The 18,089-nt window shown below is 59.7% G+C and overlaps 1 protein-coding gene across 5 annotated transcripts in view; it reads right to left on the reverse strand.

The window, feature by feature from the left end:
* The window catches only part of KIF1A (kinesin family member 1A), a 115,375-nt gene that overhangs the window by 16,113 nt on the left and 81,173 nt on the right, over positions 1-18,089 (reverse strand). For 4 of the 5 annotated variants that reach the window (XM_026449061.2, XM_026449056.1, XM_026449060.2 and 1 more), the window contains 8 exons: positions 17,717-17,888; positions 17,407-17,497; positions 15,918-16,036; positions 14,911-14,966; positions 13,289-13,397; positions 12,304-12,370; positions 12,118-12,202; positions 9,175-9,280 (listed from right to left, as the gene is read on the reverse strand). In XM_026449061.2, the coding sequence (XP_026304846.1) occupies positions 9,175-9,280; positions 12,118-12,202; positions 12,304-12,370; positions 13,289-13,397; positions 14,911-14,966; positions 15,918-16,036; positions 17,407-17,497; positions 17,717-17,888 (805 nt within the window). Of the gene's footprint in view, positions 1-6,750; positions 6,778-9,174; positions 9,281-12,117; positions 12,203-12,303; positions 12,371-13,288; positions 13,398-14,910; positions 14,967-15,917; positions 16,037-17,406; positions 17,498-17,716; positions 17,889-18,089 lie in introns of all 5 variants that reach the window. The other variant, XM_026449059.2, reaches the window with a different exon arrangement.

Genomic DNA, 18,089 nt, shown 5'->3' on the forward strand with positions numbered 1-18,089 from the left:
ACACGTCAGCATCGCTATCTGGTACACGTCAGCATCGCTATCTGGTATACGTCACTATCTAGTACATTCTAGCATCGCTATCATCCTCATTACCTCTATGCACTGGGTAAGGCCCAGCCTGCAGTTTCCACCAGCTGTCTCTCCTGCTGGGCCCAAGCATTCAGTCCCGTGCCGGACCCTCTATCTTCTGCCTCCAAAGTCCGTAAAGGGCCTCAGCTTGCTTCTCTTCCCCTTCCTTCTCTTCCATCTCTGTGTGTGCAGACACGGCCCACCCATCCATCACCCCTTGGCCCCAGGATCAGAACCAGCAGGTCTTTTCCAGCATCAGCACCTACTCCCTTCCGTGCACCCTCCAGAAAGCACCAGGTCCTCCCAGTCCAGGCACTCCTCAGTCATCAGGAACCATGTCCCTGCCCCATCCTGGGGCTCCTTGGCCCCAAGTGGGACACAGCAAAGGAACAAGCCCAACGAGGCAGGCAGGACCCCAAGGCCCAGCCAGGGGCTGCTCCTTAGAGCAAGTGGACTCTGCTGGAGCCAGGCCTGGGCTGTAAGTAGAACATGAACCCACTTCCACATGAGGCCCACAACAACCCCCTTGGGGTTCCTAGCAGAGAATTTCCCAGTCCAGGTAGCATGTGGCTTTGCCCTGCTCAGACCCCAGTGGACTAGAATCTCCCTGAGAACCTGACTGTGGTGGAGTCTCACATGTGAGCTGGGGAGAGAATGGTGGGAGGGGGCCTTATAGGACTCTGTGCACAGCAGGGACGGGGTCTTCCCATACCACTGTCCCATCCCCCAGGTGCCAAGATGGCCAGCCGGACCAGGGTCTGACATGGGCACAGCCATGGTGCTCTCCTTAGGTCATTTCCAAACTGCTAGTCAGCCCTAGAGGCCTCCCACTCTGCCCAGGGGAGCTGCACCCAAAATGCCTCTCAACCAGCCCTTGGCCCACATCCTGCCTGGCTCCACCAGGTCACGGGCAGCAGACCCTGGAATCTCAGGCCAGGAGAGTCCCTGGCAACATTCTTTAGTGCCCCTACTCCCCTCAAGCCTCTACAGGAGGAGGACAGGTCTTACCCAGATCCCAAGTGAGATCAGAGGGGACAATGGCTGGTGGATCGGAGTGGAGCAGGCGGGCAGAGTAGCAGCTCACCCACACGGGACACACATGGGACCCACACTGCCAGCTGGGGCCCACCAAGCTTGCAGGGCACAGCATGGGAACCACTGACAGGTGCCCCACGATCATACAGCAGGAAACCAAGACCCAGGAAGGCTGAGAGGTGGCCAAGATCACCCTGCCATGGCAAAACTGCAGGATGTGGGCTGGGAGGGGCTAGAAGACCACTCCAGGACCCCCACTCCAGGAGCGGGCATGAGGTTGCCCCAGGCCCTGTCCCCTGAAGCCCCCCTCACTCTATCCCACGTGACAGCTGCCAAACCCTCAGAATCATCACAAGAGGAAACATGCAGCCCGGATGTGGAGGCCCAGGTTCTCCAGGGAGGTGATCTACCAGGCTAAGGCCACAGATGGCAGCCAGGGCAGACCCTCCTCACCCGTGGGGAACATGATCCCAGCAGAAGACTTGATCCAATGTGAACACACAGCTAAGAGCAGGGGATTGTGCTTGAACCCCGACCTCAGGGATACGGTTCACAGGATCTGGACGTGACACAACGCAGTCATGTGGCACCACCGACCAAGCAATCCAAGAATGGAGCAGAGAACACAGGCAGCCCAAGTCTGTCTCTGGGATGAAAGCTGGAAGCAGCATTCGCACAGGGCCCAGCCAATTGGAGCAGGCTGGGCCAGGCACCCCTGAGGGCCACAGCCTGAGCCAGCTCTGCAGTCTCTCCACCTCCAGCCTGAGTCCTGGTCAGTGCTGGCTCCACTCTCCCAGCCCCCTGAGGGCAGTTGCAGGCTCCCTCCTCGCCTGACTGAGCCCTGCCCCTGGGCTCTGTCCTGTGGGGAAATGTACAACTGGGAAGCCTGACGGTGCCCTTGAGAGTTCGAAACCTGGCATGGGGGCAAATCTGCAGGAGATCCACCCAGAGACAGGGGAGATTTTACAGCTAGGCAGGCGAGAAGGAAGTGGGTCCCCTGCAGTTGGATTTCAAAGCCCACCAAGGACTTAGACATAGGGGCTGGGATGGTGGGCATGCCACATGCCAGGCATGCCAGATGCCAGGCACAGGCACGACAGAAGCAGGGAGGGGGTGGGGGCGCAGCTGGAGAGAGCTGCATCCTGTCCCCACAGGTGGAGGAATGCATGGACTCTGAGCATCATCGGATGCGGCTCTGGCCCCGGGCTCCACCAGCAGCACTGGGCTGCAGCCACTGACAGCCAGAGCTGACGCCCCAACCGTGTGCCACCCCTGAAGCCATGCCAGCTGGGAGACAACCAGCATGTCACTGCTCCCCACCAGCTCCACTGGACGGCATGACCCTGGAGGTCGCTGTCCTCAGAGAAAGAGAATCCTAGACCAGATCTGGCCTCAGAGGCAGTGCTAGGTCAGGGGCTCGGCCTCTTCCACTCTCCCCTCTACCTCTGCTTTTGTGCCCCGAGCTCAGGCAAGCTCACTCTTTCCTGGTGAGCCCTCCCCACTGGGAAGATCCCCACAGTCCCCTTGCCCTGGCTGACACCAACACTGGACTCCGGCTCCAGAATGAGGGCCAGCAGTCCCCATCACTGCTGTGCCACAGGGCCAGGACACAGCCTGCTTGGTTAGTGCCTGCTATGGGGATTGGAGGGTAAGGGATGAGGGAAGCAGGGGAGGAGGGGAGGAGGAGATGAGGAAGGAGGGGAGGAGGAGAGGAGGGAATGATGGATGAGGGGATGACGGATGAGGGGAGGAAGCTTGAGGGGAGGAAGGGATGAGGGGAGGAGGGATGAGGGCAGGAGGGGAGATTAGGAGAGGAAGGGACGAGGGGAGGAGGGGAGGAGGGAGTGGGGAGGGAGGGAGGAGAGAATGAGGGAGGGGGTATGAGAAGAGGAGGGAATGAGGGATAAGGAAAGGAGGGGAGGAGGGCATGAGGGATGAGGGATTTGGGAGGAGGGGAGGAGGGAGGAGGGCAGGAGAGGATGAAGGGAGGAAAGAATGAGGGGAGAAGGGGATGAGGAAATGAGGAGGTGAAGGGGTTAGGGAGTGAGGGGGTGAGGGAGTGAAGGGAGGGAAACATGAAGGGAAAAGGGGTGGAGGTAATGAAGGGAGGCATGAATTAGGGGGTAAGGGGAGGAGAGGGTGAGGGAATTAGGGAATGCAGGGACGAGGGGGTAAGGGGAGGAGGGAGGGAGGAGATGAGGAAATGAGGGGAGGAGCTAATAAGGGGATGAGGAGTTCGGGGGCGAGGGAAGAGAGGGTGAAATGAGGGGATGAGGGAGGGATGACAGGATGAAGGAGGGATAAGGGGATGAGAGGGGATGAGGTATGGATGAGGGAGAGATGAGGGGATGAGGGAAAATGAGGGAGGGATGAGGGGATAAGCAGGAATGAGGGAGGGATAAGGGGATGGGGAAGAATAAGGGATGAGGAATGGATGAGGGAGAGATGAGGGGATGGGGTGGGGATGAGGGAGGAATGAGGAAGAGATGAGGAGATGAGGGGAAATGTGGGAGGGATGAGGGGATGAGGGAGGGATGAGGGGATGAGGGAGGGATAAGGGGATGGGGAAGAGTAAGGGATGAGGAATGGATGAGGGAGAGATGAGGGTATGAGAAAGGGATGAGATGAGGGTATGAGGAAGGGATGAGGGATGAGGAAGGGATGAGGGGATGAGGGAGAGATGAGGGTATGAGGAAGGGATGAGGGATGAGGAAGGGATGAGAGGGTGAATGAGCTTCCTAGCCAGGCTGTGACCCGCCTGGACAGACTTTTCCTGATTTTGCCTTTAATCCCACAGGATGTGGCTCACATGAGTGGCTGAGTCACATGTGAAAGATGAATGACCGTGTGGGTGAATGTTGCAGCCCCACCAATGGCACAGCAGGGAAGGACAGAGGGGAGACTGAGGTCCAGGGTCTCAACAGGAGCTTGTCACTGGACCTTCTCGACAAGGCTGGAGAAGCCTCAGGACATCAGAGCTGGACCGTTTCTCTGGAGAAACGAGCCCCCATGCTGCTGGGTGGCCAGGGTGGCCATGGGCCCTGCTGCTCCCTGGCTCCTTGTCACCATCTCAGGGAGACACCCTGGCTTTGAAGGCCCCTGTTGACTCCTGCTCCAGGCAGGTCAACCCCTGTGGCCCTGGGGCAGGCAGCCTACATGACCCTGGGTAAGATATAAGAATATAGGGTAGGAGGTTGGAGCAAATCTCTCTACAAACAAGGAGTACATCACATACACCTGGTCTTCACCCCGCACTGTGTGTGTGCGCACATGCGTATGAGAGACACCCACAGCTTCCCAGTGCAGCCCCCTGAGCACAATGGTAATGACTGGGATAAGAAACACGTTTGCTTAGGAACCACAGAGTTTTACAGTGACAGCCAGCTAGGCAGTCGTGACACCAACAGTGCGACTCACATGTAGAAAGTGACAGGTGCCGGCCCTGCACCGAGTGCCTCCCCAGCATCCTTTCTTCTCTCACAACGCTTCAGCACAGGGGCTATCACCATCCTTACTCTCGGGGATGGAAACAAGGCTCTACCAGAGCCCCTGCTTATCCACATCCACACAGTCAGCAAATGGCTCCACTGTAAGGCCCCAGGGTCCCTGCCCACTGCAGGTGTCTGGGATGAGACGACCTGCACCACACCCACCATCTGCTGGTCCACAGCACTGCCCATCATGGTCTGGCAGACCAGGCCTGGCAGAACAGGGCCCCAGGAAGGACGTTCAACTCTGATTCTCAGGACTCCAACACCACCCTCTCCTCCCCTCTTCACGCCCTGAGCTTGAAGTCTACGCAAGCCAAGTCCCAAGCCTGCTGCCCATGGAGTGTGGGCCGGCAAGCTCATTCTGGAATGGGGGAACAGCCACAAGAGGGCCCAATCCCTCACTCGGGTACAGGTACATGGGCCCCCAAAGCCCAGGGGCTGGCAAGGGAGGGAAAGTTCCTCTCCTCCCACAGTGCCATCGTTTGCCTGCGTTACAGGAGCCTTTCTGGAGGTGCTAACGTTTATTTATACCTGGGGGTGTCTGGGACCAGCCTGAGCACCCCCTCAAACGTGCAGAGGGTGTGGGACCCAAACACTGCACAGCTCAAACTTGAACAAAATACAGACAAACCCTGCCATGAGATGACACTGACGGGCCGGAAACCTCCCCGTGCCCAGAAAGCAGCTCCTAAATTAGAGCCCAAGCTGATGGGCTCCCCAAACCCAGATCTTTCTGAGCATGGGGAAACTCCCAGAGGCAGGCCAGCTGACTCCAGGACCAGCTAGCTAGATGCCGTCTCCTCCTCCTGCAAGCCCACCGGACTCACTGCAGGGAGAGGGAGACCCCTGCTCAGGACCTGCAGGGCTGTGCTCCCTCAGTGCAGCCACCATCACAGGGTCCCTTGACAGGGTCTATGCTGCATCCAGGTCCCCAGGGAGAGCTGGTGCAGCAGCCTTTGGAAAAGATCTGTTCATGGAAAGAGGTGTGTGCACATGCTCAAGGGACCATGCCAATGGGGACTCTGGCCCTGCCACCCCTGGGCAGAATCTTCTCCTGGCCATGGTCCCTTAGCCACAGTTGTCAATGATCTGTCCTGACCCATAGCAACATGAACTGACAAGGATGTGGCCTCAGAAAGTGCTGGCCAAGCCCCACTGCCCTGGGGCTCTGTGCCGGGAGCAGCCTCACACCTCCCAACTACAGGGTTTAAAGGCCCAACATTGGTCTGAAAGGCCTTCTGCTGCGCAGTTCACTTCACAGACACCACCCCACAGGATAACTGCCGTGATGCTGGCCACAGTCATGCGGGGACACAGGAGCAGGCAGCCTTGACCTTCCATTTGGAACAGACTCGAGTTCTCACCAGTGTCCGGATTAGGGACTTGGAGGCCCTCCATCCCCAGGGTCTCGCCGACTCCCTGCCCCAGGCTGGCATGGGCGGGGGCCTCACTGCAGCCGGGGAAAAGGGAATCTGCTGGACAACCTGAGTCTGGGACTCTCTGGTCTCTTCATGAATTCACCACCCGCCACTTCCACAAAAGGATGCTTGGTGGCCACAGCCAGAGGAGCGTGGCTGGAGCCGCTGTCCCTCCTCCTGGCCCAGCCAGGCGAGGGACTCACGAGAGGCTGTGGAATGTGCCGGAGTGTGAGGGTCTCCTGGGCTGGCTCCTGTCTGCCCTTCCCCATCCCCTGTGCTCACGGCTCTGCCTGCTAAGGCCCCTTGCGGGGAGAGGGGAGTGGGGCTGGTCCTCACAGGGTGGTGCAGCCAAGGGCAGCGGGCCAGCCAGCAGCGTGCGGGATGCCACGCCCATCCACAGGGCTAGGTGTGGTAAGGGGTGGGCAAGGCTGGGGCAGGAGGAGCAGGAGGCCAGCCAGTGTCTACTGGGGAGCAGGAAACTACAAAGCAGCCAGAATCAGGAGTCGGGGAAGAAGGGACTCAGCCAAGAGGATGGGGTGGGAAAGCAATAAAGAAATCAAACCAAGATTCCAAGAGAATAAAAAGAAAGAAGACGGGAGGAACAGGAGGACAGGTGAGCACGTGTGTGAGGAGTCCAGGAAGCTGGAAGTTAACTTCTCAGGGGTGTGGGGGGCGGTCAGGGGAGGAGCAGGGAGGAAAGAAGAGGCTGAAATGAAACCAAGGGACACAGATGATACCTAGGTATGTCCGAATCAAGAAACTGCCTGCAAAACACAAACAATCACACGGTTAGTGAGGGCTGGGCAGCGCAGCGGGAGCGGGGCAGGGGACAGGCAGAGGGAAGCGGGCTGTGGCCACAGGCCCACTCTGAGCCGGGGAGGCTGCAAAGCACGGGGCCTGGAGCAGGTGGGAGGCAAGGCCATGGCAAAGTGCATGGGCAGCCGAGGCCCCAGGCCAGAGCCAGAAGCCAGGGCTCCTGAGCCTCTGCATGTCGGGGAGAGAGGCCTTGGAGCAGCCCGGCCCCTCACGGGACTGAGGACGCCAGCACCATCCATGGCACAGGAAGGCCCACTGGCCTGGTCAGCCAAGCCACAGGATGGTGCCTGCCTGGGGGTGCCAGCAGAGGACAGTCCCCGAGACTGCTCCAGGGCAGGGCTGGGGGAGGGAGCTGCCAGCACGGGCAGGAGCCAAGCGAGGGCCAAAGCCGAGGGCCAAAGCCGCTTCGAGGAGGTCACGCCCACGCAACGCGCCTTCCTCCTTTCTCAGACCCAGGGCCATGACCCCAGCGCAGGACTGCATCAACCCCAGAGGCACGGTGGGACCGGCCTCATGTCTCACAGCCCTCTGGGTGTGTGGCCAAAGCCACTTCAGTGACAGGTTCTCGGGCCTCCAGGAACAGGGGCCTGAGGTCCAGCCATGAGCTGCTCCCTCCTATGTCACCCATGGCAGCTGATCTGAGGAAGACCTCAGAAACTCAGCCCTCTGTGCAGGGAGATAGCAGGTGGGGTTGGGGGTCTAGAGGCCCTGCCCACCCCACCCCAGGAGCTGCCTGGGCTGAGGGAGGGTCAGAGGTCAGGAAAATCAGGTAATGAGGTCATCTCCCAGGATCCAAAGCACGTCTCACATAGCAGACCTGCCCTTCTGGGCCCCACCCCAACTCCAATTCCTGGTCCCCCACAGCCCAGGGACAGCAGCCCATACCCTGGAGGCAGTGCCCGTGCTGGGAGCTCCAGGCCTTCTCCACGCCTCACCAGGGAGCATTCTCATGGTGGCAGGAGAAGCAAGGCACGAGGAAGCCCCCAAGTCCCGACCCATCCCACCTGGTCTGCCTCATCTCCCCCTCTCCCAGACGTGTCCCCCCATCATGGCGCCACCTCCACATAGAACACCCCCGAATTCTCCACCCTCCTGTGGACATGAGTGCAGGGCAAGTTCCCTCTGGAAGGCCACGGGCAGGGCTGGGACCAGAGCTGCATCCACCCTCCTGCGGACATGAGTGCAGGGCAAGTTCTCTCTGGAAGGCCACAGGCAGGGCTGGGACCAGAGCTGCATCCGCCCTGCCCAGGTCTCTGTCCAACCCCCACCCCCTACTATTCAGCGCTGTGCCCACCCTGACTATCCAGCTGCCCCCTGGCTGCCCCTGCAGTGCCCTCCTTACTGCAGTGCTAAGCCCCGATAGCCCACTTTCTGGGTGTTTCTGATGAAACCAAGCTCTGTCTGGACCCAAGTCAGAATAGGAGACGACACCCCCCAGCACCCTCCTTCCTTATGACCTTGACTCTCCTTGCAGGGAGGCCCTCAAAGATGTTTCCTACAAACACAGCCATGGAGACACCCGCGGCTCCAGCTCTGAGGGTCCCCTCTGGGTTTGTGCGTCATGAGCCAGGTTGAGCCGCCAGGGATCAGCCAGGACTGGACACCGGAGCCCCCGCCCCACTTTCCCCAAGCATCTGGAAGGCAGCATCTGGGATGCAGTGGAGCCCGAGGGACATCCAAACCCACCAGGGCTGTGCCTGGTAGTGCTGAGCCACCTGCCCAGGCCAACCGCAGGGGCTGCCTCCCTCTCCCATCCCCTAACCCCAACAGACCCCGATAAGGCTGCCACAGACATCCCAGAGCGCCGAACCCCCAGCCCAAATGAGGTCGGACTGGGACTGCCCAGACTGTGGGGTCTTGGCCATGCAAGGGAGTGTAGAAAGGAGCAGCCTGGTGGTGAGGGGCCTGTGCCAAGCAGTGCCTGTGGGCGTCCCACCCCAGCTGCTCGACCCCTAGCCCCAGGACGCCTGCCAGAGGCCACTGACTTGCCCACAGCAGCATGGTCCTTGGATATACAGCCACTCATCCCCACACCACCCAACAACGAAACTCCCGAGGACAGCACTCAGCTCATCCTCCAGCCCCTGAGCTGGCCCCTCTGCTTGGTGATGAACAAATGGGCATGGGGATGATGCCTGAACCAGCGACGGGGTGCACAAACGAGGAGTTGGGGGCGCAGAGGCCACCAGCCCCTCACCGCACAGCTCCTGCAGGTGCCAGGAGGGAGGGACAGGAGCGCGTTGAGCGGGTCACGTTGTGTGGCTGGACCCTGTGCCGGGTTGGCCGAGGGCCTGGCAGGCTGGGAACATGCCCTGGGCCCTGTCTCCAGGGAGTCTCCAACTCACCGGTCATCTTGGGCTGGGTGAATGTATCCGGAAGAAAGGATATTGAGAGACAGGATGTTGGGGTCGATCAGGGACTCGTCAGTCTCTGCAGTGTTTCGGATACGGCCTGCAGAAAAGGCAACGGGCCACGGGTCACTTCCCAGGGGGCAGGTGGGACCCTGGACCCTGCTGGTTGCCTCAGGTGAGGGTGCTATCAGTAAGCCAGCTCCCCACATGGTCACTAAAGCATCGGTCAAAGGCGGTGCCAGGGGGAACAGGGAGGCCCTGCAGGGTCCTCGGCGACCCAGGGGCCATGTGCAGTTACTGCTCCACGGTCTTTCTTGTCTGTCTCTCGGCCACAGTGAACACCCCGTACACACACTGACAAATGTAGGTGCTTAGCCTGGAAACCATAGGCCTTCCCGACTGCTGGAAAAGGAAGGCTAAGCAAGACACAGAGGAGGAATGTTCCTGCTGCTTCTTACACCTAAAAATAATGATAATAACAAGGAAAGGGAGGGAGGGAGTGAGGCAGGGAAAGGAGAGCAGAGGAGCGGAGGGATGGGAGGGGAGAGGAGAGGACACTATCTGTGCCATATAACCTCTTCTTACAAGGGGCATTTCCAGGAGAGCCCGCTAAGATGCATGCACTGGGCGTGTCTGTCTGTCTCTGTGAAAGACACCAGAACTGTTATCAGGCAGGAAAACTGCCTAGTGGCTTCACCTAGTAATTTCTCGGCCAGACAGTGACAGTTCTGCTCATTCAAAGGAGTAAACAAACGTGTACATTTTCTTTGTTGCATCAGGAAGGAACGACAGGCTTCCCTCTCCTCCACCACGCATGGACAAGACAAAACCCAGGACATGCTAGGATTTTGTGTTGACAGGTGCGCACTGGGCTTGCCCCAGCCCATTGCTGGAACTCCGACCCATGACCTTGCAGCACTTAGGTCCTGGGAGGAGGCAGGTGGATCCCAGCAAAGTGCCCTTCCCTATGCCAGGGCCCTCTGGGTCCATGCTGGGGCAGCACCCATGGCGGGGAAGCAGCTCAGCTGCAGGGATTGCTGCCTGGGCAGAGCCACTCTCAGCCCTTGGGGCCTGCACTTGAGCAGTGTTCAGACTGCTCTGAGTCTTACCAAGTACCTGGCCCACAAAACTGACACCCATGAGCCTGTTGGTCTGGGCAGAGAGCCAGGGGTTGGGCTGGGGTCCTGAGCTTCTGTTGTCCGCACCTCGATTCCCTCCCCTGCCTCCAAGGGTGCACCCACTCCCTGCTCACAGACACCTGGGGTCTCTCCTTGACTTTCACCCCTTTCACTGACCCCGTGCCCACAGTCTTGTCCAACTCACGGGGCTGGAAAGTCCCATGGCCCTCTTGGGAGGGATGCTGAGCTCAGAGAAGGCTGTGAACAGTGAGATCAGGTCCCAGGTGAGGAGCAGGAGAGACGCTAGGTGCTCCCCAGAAAGTGACTTGGCCGCTCTTTGCCAATCACAGGGCTGCTCGGTCATGAAGCCCAGAGAGGCTGAGCCCAAACCCCTTAGCCTGAAGGGGGGCACTGGGGTTCATACCATATCTCCCCAAATCCCCTTAAATAGCATCCCTGATCCTCCCACCCCACATAAACAGACACTCCTGTTGGCCTTTTTAGAAAGGAGGTGGGGAGAAGTATGTGGGATCTGAGCAGGCAGGGTCTGAGGGGTGACAGACCGAGGCCCAGAGGATGCGTCCTTTCAACCATGCAGATCCGGCTTCCCTGCTTCCTGCTCTCCTGTCTGCCGTGAGGGAAGTGAGACCAGGACTCAGAATATGGGGGAGTGGTGCTCCAGGGATCGTTCCTCCACTACCATGGGGCCGGGTCCATAAGCTGTGTGTTTGCTAACATTCTGCCTGTAAATCAATTCACTCTTTTTAGACTTGCCCTAAACAACCTCTGAAAGGAGGGTTTGGGTGCTTGTTCCATGACTTTCTCATTCATGTGAAATTAGACACAAAACTTGTAAAACATAAGCATGTATCCTGGTGAGCCTGGAACCTCCTGTCTACAGTCCTGCACTGGGACACAGGGTGATGGGTCCAGCCCCAGGGAAGTCACCTTGAGCGGTCACCCAGCCCGGCCATGGCAATGCCTGGGGCAAGGCAGGGCCGGGCTGGCCTCATGCTAGTGACACACTGAGTGGATGACTGTCTGCCTCCTTGAATGAAAACTGAGAAGACAAATTCTTTCCACCTTAGCAAAGGAAACATTTGGTGGACCCGAGTTCAAAACATGAGGTCATGGAAGAAAAGAGTATAAGATCCTTGTTGATGGTTATGGGTGGAATTGTGACCCCGGAAAATATACGTGGAAGTCCTACCCTCCAGGACCTCCAAATGGGACCTTATTTGGAAGTAGGGCTTTGCAGAGGTGATCAAGCTGAGTAAAGATGCAGTCAACCCTGGAGCAGGATGGGCCTCTAATCCAACCTGCCAGATGTCCTTAGGAGAAAGGGCTACAGCAAGACACAGGACAGGAGAAGCCTGTGAAAATGCACTGATTCATCTGCAGGCCAGGGTCGCCCAAGATTCTGGCCACCACCAGGAGCTGGAAGAGGCAGGGAAGGATTTTCCCCAACAGGTTTCAGAGAGAGAGTCTCTTGCCGGAACCTTGATTTTGGACTTCGGGCCTCCAGAAGTGTGAGATGATAAATGTCTGCTGTTTGAAGCTACCTGGTTTGTGGCATTTTGTCACGGCAGCCCCAGAAGTCCAATACACTGATTAAACAGAAATTTGCAGATCGCCACCCAGGTCCAAGGCTCTCCTTTTCAGGCGAGGAGGTGACCCACAGAGAGGTTATGTGACTTGGCCAGGGTTACGCAGCAACAGACGCAGAGGTGTGATTAGAACCCGGGCATCCAGCTCAGGGTCTATACTCTTCCCACCAGCTTGGCCCCACCCCCCAAGGCAGCCCCCACACTGTGCTCACCCACGACCAGCTCGCGCACTTCCTTCCAGCGGATATGGCTGCCTGTCTCGTGCAGCAGTGTCACTGTTATCCGTCGCTGGATGCCCTGCCGGTGCCAGGTGAGAGGATATGGTCAGACGGCTCAGGGGGCCACTTGGGGTCGGGGAGGGGGACACACGCAGGGTAGGGGCAGGGAGGGGCTCACACCTGGTGGAGGAGGAAGGTCCCCATGCATGGCATGCCCCCACGGTGGTCCACCACGGCTGGGATGTAACTGGAAGAGAGAGACACAGGTGAGGAGCGGCCAGCCCCTCCTCCCTGCCCTCCCTGCAGCACAGGACACAGTGGATGGGAGCAAAAACAGGGAAAAATCAGCAGCTCCCTCTGGTGAAGATCAGGCGGCCTGATCCATGGAGACCAGGGTCAGCTGAGCACAGAAACCCACCAGGCCTCCTTGGCTATTGCCTCCCAGCCCTGCCCACTGGACTGTCAGGGTGTCCAACAGGAAGACACAGTATGGCACGGCCTGGTCCCTCTGGGCTGGATCTTTGTAAGTTCCCAAGGGCCTCTGCTTCCCCTGGTGCCCTGCAGATCCGCAACCCAAGACCAGAGGATCCAGAGGAAATCCTAGCAGATGGGCTCGTCTGCTCCAACCTCTAAGGCTCCTGTCCCACTCTGGGCAAGGACCTGAGTCTCCACCAAGCCCCACCCTGAGCTGCCAGCCACAGCCCAGCTCCCAGCTGCCCCCAGGGCACTAGGCAGACCCCCACTGGCCTCAGCACTGGGGCCCAGGAACCTGCCTACCCAGGGCCTCAGGGCTCCCCTCCCACCTCCTTCAGGTCTTTGCTCAAAAGTCCCTTGATCACTTTGTGAGTGCCTTCTGCCGCCCCGTCCCCGACCCATACCCTGGTGTGCTGTCCTAGTGCTCAGGACCACGGGGCCACCAATTCAGGTGCTTATCTGTAAAGCACCTCCCTGCCCCCCATGCCAGTTCCTCCAGGACAGTGGGGAGCTTTGTCTGCTTTTACTCCCCAGGACCAAGATGAGGCTGGGCCCACAAGAGGTCTGCAGTGAACACCTGCTGGAAGGACGACTCTGGATGCTGGCAACCCTCAGGCAGCTCAGGTCCTCATCCCTCTCTGCCCCATCCCCCCCCCACTCACACCCTGGGGGTCCCAGCACCAGCACTCACTCGCCATTGGCCTCCAGCTCACAGATCTCGAAGTAGACAAGCAGGTCGTACTTGCAGTGGCAGGGCCCCGGACAGGGCCGCGTCAGCGTGCTGAGCTTGGTGGCGGGTACTGTAGGGACAGGAAGGCAGCATGCGTGGATGGGAGACCTGACCCATCACGTGCCAAGGGCACACTCGAGGAGGAGGTGCCAGGGCCAAGGGGGCTCAGAGGCAGTGAGGGCACCTCCCCCTCCTCAAGGGAAACAACCAGCCAACCCCAGCCATTCCCAAAATACATGGGGTCCTGGGCACTCTGTGGCCTCAGCATGTCACACGGACGCTCACGTTCCCTGTGCCCTGGCTAGGAAAGGCACATGGCCATGCACACTGGGCACAGCTCATGAGGAGGACAGTGGTCAAGACTCCAAGAACCAACAGTGCAGCCACAGATACACTTGTTCAAAAGCCCCACAACCCTCACGGGGCTCCTCTGCCGTGCTGCCAGGCCCATCGCCTACACCACAGCTTGGCTACAGCCTACTGCACCAGTCCAAGCACATCTCACCAGCACCCAGGCCTGGCCCAAGAGGCCCTGTCCCTCAGCTCCCACTGGCCCTCCACTTGTGTCCAGCTCCTGACAAACAGCCTCTGTCCTCACATCCTTCACCCACCTCTGTCCACCACTCCCTTCTCTGAGACCCATCACACAGGTCCTCCTCTAGCAAGTCCCTGCTGAGCCTCCTCTGCCTCCCCTACAAATATGGATCTACAGGTCTTTCTTGCAGGCTGTGGGGAAGACTGAATCTCAGGGAACCCATACTGCGGGCCACAAAACCTGTACAGACCAGGGACTGGCTCCGCAGCAGCTGGAGGGTGTCCTCCCACAGTGTCCTCAGCGTGCAAACCTTCATCTTACAGGGGCTCAAAGGACAGGGTCCTTGCAAGACAGGCACAAGAGGCTGACACCTGGTCACCACGTGCGCAGACCCAGTGCCTCCACCCACCAGCTGCAGGGGCAGCTTCTCACACAGGCCCCTACCCTCTGGTAAGCCTTCAGGAGGGCTTCTGGGCTGCGAGGGCCTCAGTCTGGCTGCCTTTAGCTCTTCCCCAACCATGTCCTCGGGTTTTGGTCTGCAGGGAATAAACTCCACTCTTTTAACTAAAAGCCAATGAATCTCAAGTGCTATTCCACGACCCACCTGTTCCCACAGGCAGAGGCTCCAGGCTCTGGGCAAAAGCTCTGACAAATACTCCTCCTGACTGATCCCACACTCTCACTCCCACCTCCAGCCTTGGACCCCCATGAAGGAGCTTCCTAGATTGCCCTTCACCCCCAAATCTCTACCTCTCTGTGTTTAGCTGAGATGCCTGAAGTCCCGTCAAAGTCCCCAACCCCCTTGCTGTCTTCCTTCCTCGGCTCCCCACACCTCTGCCACCAGCTCCAGGCTGCTTTCTGGGCACAGGGCAGACCCTTGCTCCATAGGGACCCCATGAGGCCTGACAGGCTCAGGGTGGCCCCAGAGTGCCTGGGAGGGCACAGCCCCGTCACAGAGGACAGCATCCACTGCGGGGGCCCAGCCCACTACAGCACCCACAGTGAGGGGAGCCCACTGCCCTGAGATGGCTCCAGAGACCCTTCCTACCTGGTTTGGACAGTGGCATGACCCGAGGGAAGTGGCGGCGCGAGGGCCTCAGGGGGCTGTGGAGAAAGAAACACTAGTGTGAGGTGTTTGTGGGACCCTGGGTGGGAGGGGTCAGAAGGCGACAGAGGGCTACTGGCCCCAGGTGCCCATCCCTGCCCCCTCCCGCCCTCTCTTCCCCAGGACCGTTCACCAGCTTGGGTGGGAGGAAGAGGAGAGACCCTTGGGACCCCAGATTCCACCCCAGAGGCCACAGGAAACCAGGGCAAGGTTCAAGCTCTGGCTTCCAGTCCAGAGTCCCTCGGGCACTCCCAAGGACAGACAAGCAGCCCCAGAACAAAGCCTGCATTGCCCTTCTCTTTCCCTGACACCCCGGAGGGCCCCTGAGCTCCCTGACAGCTGAGGGGAGTTGGAGGTGGGAAGACAAGCGCCCACCCGAGGCCTCTCTGCTGTTCTCTCTGCACTCGAGGTGCCCAGGAGGGGCCGGCTTGGCCCAGGGTAGACACTCCCATCCACCGTCAAAGGTCTGGGTGAGATGGCCTGAGTGGAAGTCCTGACTTCACATCCCAGCCCCACAAGTCTCTCTGAGCCCCCATCTTCCAGGCCTCAGGAGGCTGTATGGACGGAGGGAGCTAGGCCGGGCTTCCTCAGGGTGTGGCACAGCTGGGCCCCTTTCCTGGGGTCCTTGGTCAGCAGCAGAAGTCATCTCCCTGGGGCCACCCCAGCATCCTACAGCTGGCAGCCCCTGCACACTGCCCAGGCCAGCAGGAGGTCAAGCAACGCTCACAAGGAACCCTCTGCAGTCCTGAAGGAGAGAAGCTGTGGGCAGGCCCAGAGCTCTTAATCGCTCTCCGAGTCCTGCCAGCCCTGGGCAAAAGGCCTCCTGGATTGGCAGGGGAGGTGGGTTTCAGGGGGTGCACAGGCTCTGCAGCTTCAAGACAGCTGGATGAAAAGATCCGGGCAGAGGCTTTGAGGACAGCAACCCCGAATCCCCGACCCAGGGCGCTGACCTGAGCACGTCCTTGCAGAGGGGCGGGAACGGGTGCTGCTGGTAGTGGCCGAAAACCTCGAACACAATGGGCTGGCTCTTGATGTACTCGACGAAGGACTTGGTCACCTCCACCGCGATCTGGTGGGCAGGCAGGTGGGAGGACAGGAGGGCACGGCCAGGCCACATTCAAGGGGGAAGGAGAGTCACATCCGTGAGCTAAGTGCTTCAGGCCCAGATCTGGGACCCCTAGCTGGGCCCACCTCTGCCCAGGGGCAGCAGCCTCCTCTAGGCCCTTCAGCCCAGCCCCTCCTCCCACCACATGCCCCAGACGGACTCTGGAGTGTGTCCCTCGGCCTCTCTCCCCAGGATGAACAGGGGCCGCGCGGTCAGCTGCCCTTTCAGAACACAGAGCTGGGAAAGGTGACAGAGGCAGTGCTGGTCTCTGCAGGGCGCCCCTTCTTGGGCCCTGCCCCACTCAGCAAGAGTTACGGGTTGGACCGTGTCCCCCTCACCAAATTCATATGTTGAAGTCCTAACCCCAGGACTTCAGAAGGAGAGTATATCCTGAGATAGGGCCTTTACAGAGATAACGGAGTGAAAGAGAGGTCATCAGAGTAGTTCCCAATCCAGCATGGCTGCTGTCCCTATGAAAAGGGAAAGTTTGGGCCCAGACACACGCAGAGGGCGAGGGCCACGCGGACAGACACAAGGAAGAGGTAGCTGTTCCATAAGCCAAGGATAGAGGCCTAAGAAGGAGGCGACTCTGCCCACACCCTCATCCTGAGCTTCCAGCCTCCAGAGCTGTGGGAGGCCACATTTCTGTTGTTTTAGATGCCCCCATCTATGGTGCTTTGTGACAGAAGTCCCAGTCAACTAACCCACTGAGTCTCCAGGTTATCAGCCCTGCCAAATCTACACCCGTGGCCTGGCACTGAAAGCCTGGCTCCCTGGTAGCTTTCCTTATCACCGTTAGGCACCTCTTTCCCCTGCTGCCCCAGAAGCCCAGTTCTCCCGCCTCCAGGAGGAGCTGCTCTGCCCTAAAGGCCCCTCCTCTCCATCAACCTAGCAGCCCAGCTGCCGTCACTCTCCTGCCTGGAGTTTTCCAGACCTCTCAGGACGTTGCCGGCACCCTGCAGCCCCTGTGACCCTGCCTCCTTCCCAGTCCCAATACTCAAGCCAGGGCTGCCCTCGCTGAGCACCCACAGCCCTCAGTACAAACCCCAGGCCCCAGTGCACTGCACCTGCATCCGGCTCCCCGTCGGCTCTACGCTCACCATGGGCAGCTCTCAGGGGCTCTGAGCAGCCCCCAACCCCCAGTTGTAAACCCATCAAGGGTCTCCCACTGCCCAGAAATCACTCCTACACCCTGCCTGGCACTGGAGTTCCTGGTGCTCAGGACAGCCCTGGCCCACAACTGGTGTTCAGAAGAGGGAGAATGAGCCATGCTCAGAGAGGCCCTGGGAGGGTCGGTCAGTGGCAGGGATGGGGAGACGCCCCCAGGGACGTACGTTCTGGACATGGTAGAAGCCGAGGGGGGGGCCTCTGCCTGTGTTCTTCAGGGGCTCCGTGGAGAAGGCCTCATCGTGGCGGTGGATGAAGCTGCAAAGCAGAAGAGGTGCTTTGGTATGGGGTGGGGGACTTGGGACGAGACCTTCCCAGGTGGAATCGCCTCACATGAGGGCGCTGGGGCATTCAGGGCACTGGGGCTGGGCCGACATGGCACCAACATGGCCTGCACCCTGCCCAGCGCCCAGGCAGGGGAGCCTTGGGCACAGAGTCCCTGTGCGGCATGGGGACACAAAGGCAGCAGGGGCTCACTTGAACTGGCAGAAGATGTCAGCATATTCGGCAGAGATGCTGGACGCCTGCAGGACTGTCACACGGAAGGTGAAGGTACTGCCCAGGCGGAGGTGGTCCAGGGCAGCGTCCAGGGGCCCGTCCAGAGCGGTTTTCTCGGAGCTGTCTAGGTGGAGGCCTTCTGGGGGCACCGCTGCTGGGAGTCAAGGAGAATCATGGACCTCCAGACCATATCGTCTTCCAGCCACAGCCCTGGGCCGGGCTCAGGAACCAGGTCTCAGCACTCCCCACACCCTGGGCCGGGCTCAGGAACCAGGTCTCAGCGCGCCCCACACCCTGGGAAGCTGGGCTCAGGAACCAGGTCTCAGCGCGCCCCACACCCTGGGAAGCTGGG

Source organism: Piliocolobus tephrosceles, chromosome 11 (assembly GCF_002776525.5).
Source record: "Piliocolobus tephrosceles isolate RC106 chromosome 11, ASM277652v3, whole genome shotgun sequence".
NCBI classification, from domain to species: Eukaryota; Metazoa; Chordata; class Mammalia; order Primates; family Cercopithecidae; genus Piliocolobus; species Piliocolobus tephrosceles.